Raw genomic sequence first — 12,356 nt, forward strand, 5'->3', positions numbered from 1 at the left:
TGAAGAAGAAAAAAATAGGCTATCATGGTTTTCTGATATGTTTTTCTGTTTGTTTTTTGACACTGGGGATTAAGGTCAGGGGCTTTCACATGTCAGGGAAGCACTCTACCACTGAGCTACATCCCCAGTCCTGGTTTTCTGATATGCTAAGTACATCTTTGATAAATTCCAATTCTGAAATGGTGTCAACTAGATAATTCTAATTAAGAATGTCTGCATATACCGAAGAGTACTGTTATTTGAGAAGCTGGATGCCTTAACAAAGAAATATATTTGTTAGAAAGAAAAGAGATACATTTTATTTCAAACTTTTACCTAGTGATATGGCATATGATAACAGTGTTTCAAACCAAAATGAACATTAACATGGCCTATGAATGTATTTTTGAAAAAAAGATGCAACCTTCTGTATCAGCTGTTTAGAGAATGCCAGCTCTGAGACATCAAAAATGTGATTTAAAAAAGTGTGTTAGTATGTTATATATTTTTCCTTATAATGAAAAAATACAAATGAGTAAAAATAGTTTGGAAAATTAAATATATACTTGTATTCATGGTCAATCAGTACAAATCAATGTTTCCAGTTAAAACTTTTTCTCCTTTCTTTTTTTCCCGCCCCAATTATAGTATATGCATAAATCTTGCTCTGTCCTTTCCAGATTTCAGTAACCTTTTTCCTAGAACATGTCCCATGCTGCAATACCTGCCTTTAGTGCAGAAATACAACATGAGTGGCACTGCTCTTAAGGGTCCCAACAGAATACACAGTTCAACCAGCAGGAGAGCTATCAGTTCTTACAAAACACCTAGGAAAACTGGGCATATCACCTCTATAAGATGTAAGATTGCCAACATCCCATAATAGGAATTCCATGGCTACTTATAAATATGATTCTCAAAGAAAAGTTCCAACAGTGCCTGTAAACCCATAGGCTGGCAAACTAAGTGTTAATCCAATGCTGTTACCACCCTCAATTTAATTTCATTCTATTGTGCGTCTGATCAGTTATGGCCATAAATCAAGGAACAAACAATGGTATGGAATAATTCCAAAAGCAATCAAAATGAAAGATATCCTCTCTTTAAAATTAAGCAGAAGTAAGAGTAGTGATGTCATGCAGTTTTTGAGATATAGAAAAATTGTTTCTTGATATTAATAAGAAAATTATGCATCTGTGAAAATGCAGGCTTAGAAATATAGTACTAAGAGTTTCCATTTGTGGCATCTTCACTGATGAGGAAAAATGGAATTCTTATTACTAAAGAGAGCTGATGTCTTCAGTGTTGCTGATGGCTCCCTAACTGAGCTTAGTGTTTAATGATGCTGTACAAATAACAAGCAGTGGGGGAAATACGAAATATCTGTATTAAATGCCATCCTGGAAAGTATTTGATGGATGGAAGAGAGTCTAATGCATTTTAAATAAATGCATATCATACTATCACATATAGTGAGTCTTAAAAAAATATTACTTAGATGCACAGTCCTTGTAGTGGTTGACATGGCACTGTGAAAAAGTTTGATTTAGAAGCTACGTTCTATTATACTTGTCAAGTGATGGAGTTGCTGTTAGTCATATTGTAATGTCCCTTTGACTTTGGTACATTCAGTGCAAATTATTTCGGGGATTTGTTTTAACCTTTATAAAAATAAAAGGCCCTTTTGTTCCCTTGAGAGTGCTTAAAAGGATACATACTAGCATGATGCCCGAGTAAGCATGGAACATGAAAATGGAAAGGTGATACATATAGTATGATAGGTAGGTTCTTATATACATATTAAAGAACATAAATATAATGAACCTATAAAAAGAAACAGAACTCACTGTGTACATTTTCCTGATATGCTGTGATTAATTGCTATTATTTTAAAATTGTTTTCATGCATTATAAAGCATAGAATCTGTCATTAGTAATTCATTGAGTAACAGTTTGTCTTTAGCCATAATTACACACATACCACTTGCATATACATTGTCACAGACCACCTTATTGCAAATCTTTAAAGTTACCTCATATTGACTTGGTTTCATTTTTACTTGTGTCCTGTGAAAGCTGAAACCTATAGTGCACACCATGCAGGCACTCATAAGCAAGAAATGAATATTTTTATAACGTAGGGCTTAAATGAATGTATTTTCAGGAAATATATTTGTTTTTATTGTATTATTTAACTTGCGATAATTTGGAGATTGGGCCAAGTGCTGCCAGTTTGGCTTGAACCACGTTCAAGGGTAAGTTTCATGATTCTCCCGAGTCCCTAGAAATTACCATGGAGCTGATCATGTATAGGTTCATCTTTGTCTTGGAACATAACAAATGGAAAAGGTTTGGCAGTCAAGAACTGTTGATTGAAAGACTGTTGGGTTGTTCCCTGGGCATCAAGCTCACCCAAATCCTTCCAAGAGGACTCATCGCCAGTCCCCAAACGTGAGAGAGCACATGTTCCTGGAAACTAACAGCACTCAGCTTTACTCTAATGGAAGCCTGAGTTGGAGACTTCCAATGCTCAGTCATTCTGGAAGCCAGCTTCTGAAATTGCCTGTCCATAAAGAGATGGGCATAGTGCTTCCATATCACTCAAGTCCAAAGGTACTGGTCTCTTCAACTGCTGTCAGGAGCTTCTCATAAAGCATGGAAAAGGATGGGTATGGAGGCAGATCCAGGCGGTTAAAACAAGTGTGAGCTCTGCAAACAGAAGAAATAGTCCATGGTTAAAAACAAGTCCAGGGAAATAAAAGTGTGTGTAAGTCTGTGGGGGGCGGGGCAGGTGTGCATGCACACCCACACACACACATGCGTGTTTTTCGTATTCGAATTTGCTGCCAATTTTCACACTTTTTTGGGGAAAACTTTGAATATATTTTGACTTAAAAAACTTCAGAATTAAGCCGGGCATTGTGGCACACGTCTGTAATCCCGGTGGCTTGGGAAGTTGAAGCACAAGGATTCCAAGTTCAAAGCCAGCTTAAAAACTTAGTGAGGCCCTAAGCAACTTAGTGAGACCCTGTCTCAAAAATAAATAAATAAATAATATATATATATTAAAAATATACATATATATGTATATATACATACAATCCCATTGGATGCATATCCAATGCATCCCATTACTTGGGTGCAATCCTATTACAACAACAACAAAAAAAAATTCAGAATTATTTTCTCTAAGGGAAGTAGGATATTAAATCTTTACCACTTTCACAACCACTTAAAAGCTACATTACATATAAATTATTGTTTGTTGAGTTTTGTAAGAATGCAAAGGTTAGTTTAGGTTTTTATTGTTCTCTTTTGGTATCAGACTTTCTCAAAGACGTGAATGTAAGTAATTCATTTTCAGCGATGGCATTTGCCTGGATGTTTCTCTGAATCTGAGGTTTGGCTTTTTTTTTTTTTTTTTTTTTTTTTTTTTACTTTCTTGGACAGGGAAGAGAACCAGATGTCTGTGACGATCAGCTTCACATCTCAGTGTCTTGGGAAAGTCCCTGGCTGGAATTTTCTGTTAAAGTCAGTAGAGCATTGTTACTTCTTTGAATCCTGTGCTATAATCTGTCTTCTCCCAGTTCACAATGCAGAAAAATGGCCATTTAAATCACCATTACGTTAAGTATTCTTTTTTAGAAATACTCCCCTTTGCCAAGATAGGAAAAAAATATGTTTTCCTGTTATTTGCACCTGAATCACAATAAGAAATAGACAGTCTTCAAATAGTACATCTTATCAGGAAGCAAATCTGCACTTTTGACATGGAATAGGAAGCATTTGATTCTGAACATGCAACAGCTTTTTGGCTGGAGCTAAAACAATTTTGACTTAAGAAATGCTCCTGAATCAACGCAAAATTTTAGGATCTATGATTATTAACAGGCTATTTCTAAAAAGTAACATGCTTAAATTTTTACTCATAACTTTTTACTTATAAATGTAATTGATATTCTTAGAAATAGTGTAGCATAGAGGGAAGATCAGAACTTTGGGGTTGGAGAGACTTGGGTTTAATTCAAGCTCTGTACATAGCTGTGTGATTTGCAGTGAATTATTAGCACTCTGAGCCTCAATTTTCTCACTGGTCAAAAGGGAATAATATAACTTGTCTCAGAAAGATGTATTAAAGTCAAATAAAAGAAAAATCCTTAACAAAGCGCCTAGTTAATAGTTCTTGACTAGTTAATAACATGTATTTTAGTTACATTTCTTTGTTATCAAAGATTTACTCTGCCTTTACTAAATTGCCAAAAGATAACAATGCCCCATAGAAACTGAGACAATAAAGAGGTATTAAAGCAGGTGTATGGTCACATGACTTACTAGAAATGGAATGTGAAGGGGCTCTATTATATTTTAAGAATATCAATTTTAGAACATAGAAATAGTATGACCGAATTTACTGCTCCTGACACTACAAACTCTGGGATATACCAGTGGAAATCATCTAAGAGTTGCACGTAAGCACTTTTTTTTCCCCTTTGGATACAATGAATATTTCAGAATTGCACTTACTGTAATTCGTATTATACCTCCTTATACTAGAACCCAAATTTAAAAAATTCAACTAGCACACTAAAAGAACCTTAGGAGTTTAAAATCATATCTCGTGTGAAATACTAGAATAAAAAATATTAAATGAAGACTTTATCTCTGTTCTAGGGGGAGGCAAAGAAGAAGTAGAAAAGTTAAATTTTTGAAAAGAATTATATGCCAGACTATAGGTGTGTGACAGGTACATATTCACTATCCCATTAGGCTCAAAGATGGTGTATCATTATTGTTTTTTTCATTTTTATCTCTTTTAGTTACCAAAAGGCTAAGTATCTTTCCCCAAGTCTGCTTACTTCTTATACTGCCTGTTTGTGATCTTTATGTTCATTTCCTTTGTCTTTTCTTTAATATCTTCATTGTGGCAAAATACGCACAATATAAAAATTTACCATTGTAAGCATTTTTAAATGCACAGTTTTGTGGTATTGTGTCCTTAAATTGTTCAGCAATCACTATCATCACTGAATCTTGTAAAACTGAAACCATGAATCCTCCCTCTCTCTGGTCCCTGGAATCCACCATTCTACTTTCTGTCTCTATGGTTTTTACTATTCCATGTACTTGTCCATTGTGTCTGGTTAATTTCACTTAGTATAATGTTTCCAAGGTTCACGTCGGAGTTTGGGTCAAAATTTCCTTCCTTTTAAAGGCTGAATAATATTCCATTTTATGTATATACCACATTATCCATAAATCCATTGATGAACATGAATTGCTTCTACCTTTTGGCTATTGTTAATAATGCTGCTATGAACATGAATATAAAAATATGTTTAAGTTCCTGCTTTTTTTAACTTGGGGGGATATATGCAGAGTAGAATTATTGGATCATACAATGATTCTATTATTAATATTTTCAAGAACCACCATACTATTTTCTTTAATGGACATGCCATTTTACATTCCCACCAATAATGCACAAGGGTTGCAACTTCTCCACATGCTTTCCAACACTTTTAGTTTTTTACAAAACTTTTACTTTTATAATAGCTATGTTAATAGGTGTAAAATGCATTCATCTTCTAAAGTCTTATGATTTCTTATTGATTTGTATAAGTGGTACAAAATAAAGACAGACTCTGTTGCTGGATCTGAAGAAGCAAGTTACCGTGAAATCCACAGCTTTAAGGAATGAATGTTGCCAACAACCTAAGGGAACTTGGAAGTAGATCCTTCCCCAATTGAGCCTTCAGATGAGAACATAGGCCAACTAACATGACTTCAGTCATGTGAGTCACTGAACAGACAACTTAGCTAAGCCGTGCCTGGACTCTTGCCCCATGGAAGCAGCAAGATGGGTGTTGTTTTAAGCCACTAAGTTGGTATAATTTGTTTTGCAGTAATAGAAAACTAATAACAGGTTTCAAGGTCATGAAGCATTCAAGAAAGGTGGCAACTGTAATGATGTGAAGCAACAGAATCATCTATAAAGGGCAGGTGGCGAAGCAAAGCTGGTAGTAAGTAGCTGCCCTTACATGCTTCTAGGTGTCTGAGCAAAGAAACAGAAACTCTGCCTATCTCTTTGTAGTTTCTGTAGCATCTTTACAGGTACCATAGTACCTTATCCAGTAAATTCATGATCTGGGGCACTTTTTTCAATTCTCAACACAAAGGGAAGGACTGGTCAACCTTTTTTGCTCCTCTTTAGTCATAAGACATAATCATCATTATTGCTCCATAATCTAAGGTTATCACTCTTTCTTAAATTACAGCTGCTTGCATAACATATAGTTACCACAACTTTCCTTCTGAATAAACTAAACAGCACCTCTGAAAAATGTTTCATGAGGATGGAGACAACATATATTGTGGAGGGGGAAACTGCGTGAAAGGTTAACTGGTTTTCTCCCAAAGTCAAAGCTGAATCAGTGGCCAAATCAAGAATAAGACCTCAGTTTTGGGTCTTCTAGGGGAAGTCCAACCTTAAAGTGAAAGCAGGTGATTTACTGCCCAGTAGCTCCATTCTTTTGCTTTTGGAAACTTGAGTGTTAATTTCATCTGACTCTTCACTATGAGTTGCTAGTCCTCAACATCCTACCAGGTCACATATAGAAAAGGATTCACAAAATAAACTTCAGGTATTTTTTAAATGAATGGTTCAATCTTAATATGTGCAGCTGATGAAAAAAGTCAAGATTGGGTCAGTCCAGAAAATTCTGGGAGATACCAGGGGATTTTTAAGTGATCAATCTATCCAGTTCAATCTCAGGCCTACCAGAAAACAGAGCTACTCAAAAGGATACTTTAGAATGCATCAGAATCAGTCAAGGAATTGTTTACTACAGGGATTTTTGGTTGGAACCCCTTGAGATTCTAATTCAGAAGGTTTGGGGTGGGCCTGGGGATCTACATTCTAACAATCATTCCAGGGGAGTCTGAGGTAGGTCATCCCCACTACTGGAGAGACATCAAGTAGATTAGAAACAAGATATCTGCATTGCACATTCACACCAACATTTTGTGTGCTTGCAAAAATTTCAAAACTGCTTATAAACAAGACAGCATTGCTAATAAGGAAATTGAGGAAGAGTGTGGTTAAATGAATTGCCCAATATTTACCATCAATTTGCTATTTGAGCCAAGAAAGAAAAAAAAAAGCAAAACAAAACAAAATCCTCTGAGGTTTTTCACACCCTCCACCCCCACCCCATTCCATGTCCTAAGAAAACTCTAGTAGAAAATAACAGGAGGGCCCTTGGACTGTGTTGATATTGGCAGCAAAAGCCTGTCCAGCTATTCAGTCTCAGTTCAAGAACATTTTCCAAATCTTTCAAAGCCAGTCACACTGAACTTATAATGAATTTAGCTTGTTTTAATCTACCCAGCCAGGACCACTCAAGGGGAGCAGGTCTGAACACATCTTCAGAAAATCATGCTGGCATAAATATCAAGAAGATGTAAAAACCCTCCATATATCTGGTCTGACTTAATAGATCTCTTGGTGCTTTCTGGATCCTTCAAATGTTAACAGGGAGATCACATATTTATACTCTTTTATTTCCTATAGATAGACAAGTCAATTATCTAAATCAGTAAGCCAAAAATATCACAATTACATTTTCATAGGTCAATTCAGTGATTAATGTGCTTCTCTCTCTGTGTGAAAGTACTTATTTATTCATTTATTCCTCATTCTTCCAGAAGTGATTTCTGGTAAGCTCAGAAGAGATTATAATTAAGATTTTAAAATGAGAGGGAAAGAAAGAGAAAATCATGTACCTTGTGTTATCTAATAGATAGTCCTAGAAATAAAATGCCTTTGCATCAAATAAATTCTTTTTATTTGCATTATAATTTAGAAAGTGTTAATTATCTTAGTTTCAATTGACAGTGTTGTGTAACCCTTCAGATTTCACTTTTCTTACTCCTATTCCCACCTCTTCATCAAGCAATTGATAAACCAAAATACTTAAGAGCACTCTGCAGAATTCCTAAGGAATCTTGAAATGTATTACTTTTCAATGCCAAGTTTTCTTTGAAAATAGGTGTATTCCCAATGCAATAATCTTGCAAGTCCAAATTTTACTGATATGAAAGTATGTTCACAGGCATCCTTAAGGGGATCAGGCAAGACTGCATTTTTTGTCATGATCACACACTAGAGCAGGCAAAGCTGGGCTTCTTCTGAGCATCTGAAAAGGTTCTGGTGTTTCCTTGCACTCCTTCCCTCCTTTTCTGACCTTTCAGGGTGTCCTAATTTGAAGACAACAGGTCGTTAGGCAGAATTTAAGTTCTTTTACTTTTTGAATCTCTTATTATTTTTCCTCTTGAAGATCTCATATTGGGAAAGGTTGTCCTCCCATGCAAAGTGATCTGATGAATAAAATTTAATTTTTCAGTTAGCATTATATTTCATTTATTCCTTCACTTACTGAACTAGCACTTACTATGTGCACACTGTATGCCAAACATTCAGCTGTCTCCTGGTAGATGAGAATGAAAAATCTGGAGTCTGTCCTCAAGGGGTTTATACTCTGGCAGTAAAATGCACAGTGAATGGGAGACCCCCTGCTAGCTGTGCAGCCTGTGCTGGGTACTAGGGGATCTGCCTGGGGCAAGTGGCACTGGAACCCAGCCTTCCTTTGCCTCTGCTTGATAAACTGTGAGCTCTAGCTTAGGGTTGCAATACTCCAGAATACTGAGACACCTTTGTTTAATTAATCCAAAAGATTCCTGTGGGCTATTAGGGCTCAAAATACAAACAATAATACAATGAGTTACAAGTCTGCTCGACAGAGCTGGGGAAAGCTTTATAGAAGACTCTCCATGCCAAGGCTTGAAGGATTTGTGGGTGTACAGGGCTTTTCTGAATCAACAAGGAAAAGGATGTTCTTAGCAGATTGCCGAGGGTGTGAGAAAGCATCATCAGGAAATCTGAGAAGTGCAAGTGTCAGGAATGAAGGCAGGACCTGAGGCCAGATGGGGAGGCAAGGCCACATCTGCAAGTCAAGTGGGTTCATGCAAGACCCTTTCCCATTTAATTCATGGGTGAATGGGAGCCAATGACTGGGTGAGCAGAGGGGGATGGCAGAGGTGCCATTAAGCACGACAAGGAATATAGGAAATGAGTAGAGGACAAATGATTAATCAAGAGCTGTAACCAGCATGAACAATTCAAAGTTACCAATCACACAGAGTGATAAGAATCAATTAAAGTAGTCCAGTGGCAGTTCTGTTAGCCTAGGTAGCTTCGTTAACACAAATAAAGATAAAACTTGTTCGAATTTTTTAAATAGTCATAACTTCTCTAATGCCCTTAGTACTTTTTTAGACCATGTGGTTTAGAGCAGGAATTCTTGTTAAGACTCAATCACAAGTACCTGTGAAACCTATGGCAGCACGGCACAACCCTTGACCCCCACAGGTGTTCAACAAGTGTGGACAGAGATCAGCTTCTATTGGCCACAAGGTTTTGCACAGAGTAAGCATGTGATAAATTTCTATTGGTTGGCTAGAGAAATTAGACCCATTATCTAATTATTGCCTTAGTTCAATGTCTTATTAGGCCACCTTAGTGAAAATGCACCTGAATTTGTAAATATAGTATGGGTAGATAACCTGCAGAAGAAACTCTTCAAACTATTTATTCTGAGAAGGTAACTTCTTCACCCACGGATGGCTCTGGGGGAAAATGTTACATACAATTTTTAAGAGTAAGAATATTTCCAGAGATGGGAACCTCTGGAAGTTCAAAAAAAAAAAAAAAGGTATATATCTTGGATAGACATAGCACATTTTCCACACAACTAAAGATTATAAAATACCATGCTAGCCCTGGAAGACAGATGTTAAAAGCAACAGTAATAATGGCTAAAGTTACTGAATGATGTGTTAGGCCTCATTTTAACACTTTTATTTATTTTATTTTATTTTATTTTATTTTTTGGTACTGGGGATTGAACTCAGGGACACTCAACCACTATGCTACATTCCCAGTCCTATTTTGTATTTTATTTAGAGACAGGGTCTCACTGAGTTGCTTAGCATCTTGCTTTTGCTGAGGCTGGCTTTGAACTTGTGATCCTCCTGCCTCAGCCTCCCGAGTCGATGGGATTATAGGCGTGGGCCACCATGCCTGGCCATTTTAAGAACTTTGCATATATAATCTCATTTGGTCTTTAAACTTGGTAAAGTAAATACTAGTGTCTGTCCTCAACTATTCAGATGATGACAGAAATATAAAAGTGATTTTGAAATATCTTGTTTGGAGTGGTTCAAAGTCATCCCTCAAGTTTTACAATTCCCTAAAACTAATATTTATTGATTGTTAGGTGACTGGGTTCAGTGCTAAGGACAAAGCCATGTTCAACTCAAATAACCTCTTGTTCTCCCAGGGATATATTCTAGAATAGGAGAGGGATACTCAACAAGTAAACTAATAAATAAACATGATAGTTAAAAATTAAGTTTTATGAAGGAAATAAAGTATGACAGAGTGAAAAAGCAAGGTGGACCTTTCTGCAGAAATTGCCCTATGCCGAGTCCTTGGGGATGAGAAAGAACTAGCAGAAAGAGTCCCAGAGTCTTGAAACAGAATTGGGTCTAGCATGTTTGAGGAGCAGCCAGGAGGCTGGTGGCTATTGTGGGTGGGAGACAGTGTGTGTGTTGAGGCTGGAGTGGCAGCCTGACCAGGTCCCCCACCTGCAAGTGCTCAGAAGGAGTCTGGATTTTATCTGGGTCCCTGGAGGGTACAAGCAGAGGAGGAGGTGACCTAAAGGCTGCAGATCACAGTGCCTGCTGAGTTTAGGATGATTGGTGAAATGCACACAGAATGAAGCAGAGAGTTCAGCTGGCAGGCTGCTGTGATCCCGGGAGAGGTGACTGTGGCACAGACTAGGCTGGTGGGCAGATGGACCCAAACTTGAGGCCAAGGGAAGGGGGGGGGGGGTAACTATTCTTTAACAGTTGTGATACTTGTCACCCACAAATGCACACTTTAAAATATGACATATGAAGCAGGTTTCAAGGCCCATTGTCAGCTTGACTTGGATTATCCTATCCTCTGTTGCAAGCAGTATGGGAACCTCCTTTCCCTTCATTAAAAATTCATAAATTATTTCTTTTCTTTTCTTTTTTTTTGCGGTGCTGGGGATTTGAACCCAGGGCCTTGTGCTTGCAAGGCAAGCACTCTACCAACTGAGCTATATCCCCAGCCTTTCTTTTCTTTTTTTAAAAAAATAATTTTAAAATATTGGACACAATATCTTCATTTTATTTATTTTTTATGTGGTGCTGAGAATCAAACCCAGTGCCTCACACATGCTAGCAAGTGCTCTGCCACTGAGCCACAAGCCCAGTCACACGAATTATTTCAATAGCTTCATTTTTTTACTGGAGTTCTTTTTTAGACATGATCTATTTTTATAACCTTACTGACCTTCCAAAGTAAAGACTGATCCAAAAGATAATGGAAATTTAAGTGATTTTGATATGATAATATTATGAGTTATCTCTGGCATATTTAATTAGTACATGCTAATTCAACGGTGCAATAAAGGAAAAATTGCAACTATTTTTGTTATATAGAACTTAGTGGGAGTGCAAAGGAGAAAGAAGTTGAAGAGAGCCTAGAAATTAAACTAAGGAACAAACCATTCTATAAGAATCTTCTGACAATTCCCTCCCAAGTCAAAAGTCAACTCATTGATCAGCAGGTGGCGGGGAATTGGGGAGACCAAGGAGGAATGTTTCAGAGCAAATATAGCAAAGAGGTGGCACCAAGGCATCCTTCCAGGACTTATCTTCTGTTCTTTTTATTTTTTTAATTGAGAAAAGTGGCACTATATTTCAGTTATTTTCCTATTTGTTAGCTGACAGTTTACTTTGGCAACAATGTTTTCTGTACCAGAGGAGAAAAAGCTAAATTACAGATATTACTATAGTACAATATTTAATGACATGGAAAGATATATATGGTTAGTGACTTGTAGCAAACAAAAGGCAGGTTACTAATGGATCATACTGTACCTTGTATTTTTGTTTTGAAATATTTGTGTACATGTGTTCACATGCATGGGTATCTGAAGAAATGAACTTCAAAATGTTAACAGTGTAACTCAGTAGTGGCCATTAAATGGATATATGTATGTATATAAACTTTTTTAGACATTTACACTTAATATATTTTTAACATATACATATATTTCCTGTCACTTTTGCATAAAGTTTTTATGATATTAAAAGTGCCATTTTATCCCATTGTCTTTCCTCATAGAAACAGAGAAAGCAATCATGAAATTCATTTGAAAAAATATGAGACCCAGAATAGCCAAAGCACTACTTAGCAAGAAGAGTGAAGCAGGAGGCATCACAAT

General features: G+C 36.7%; 1 protein-coding gene across 3 annotated transcripts in view; it reads right to left on the bottom strand.

Annotated features, from left to right (window-relative positions):
- Positions 1-524: 524 nt before the first annotated feature.
- Positions 525-12,356, bottom strand: part of HECW2 (HECT, C2 and WW domain containing E3 ubiquitin protein ligase 2) — a 390,019-nt gene continuing 378,187 nt past the window's right edge. For all 3 annotated transcript variants that reach the window (XM_079132566.1, XM_079132567.1, XM_079132568.1), the window contains one exon: positions 525-2,688. In XM_079132566.1, the coding sequence (XP_078988692.1) occupies positions 2,577-2,688 (112 nt within the window). In that variant the 3' untranslated portion in view covers positions 525-2,576. The remainder of the gene's footprint in view (positions 2,689-12,356) is intronic.

The sequence above is a fragment of the Sciurus vulgaris genome (assembly GCF_902686455.1).
Source record: "Sciurus vulgaris genome assembly, chromosome: 3".
Lineage (NCBI taxonomy): Eukaryota > Metazoa > Chordata > Mammalia > Rodentia > Sciuridae > Sciurus > Sciurus vulgaris.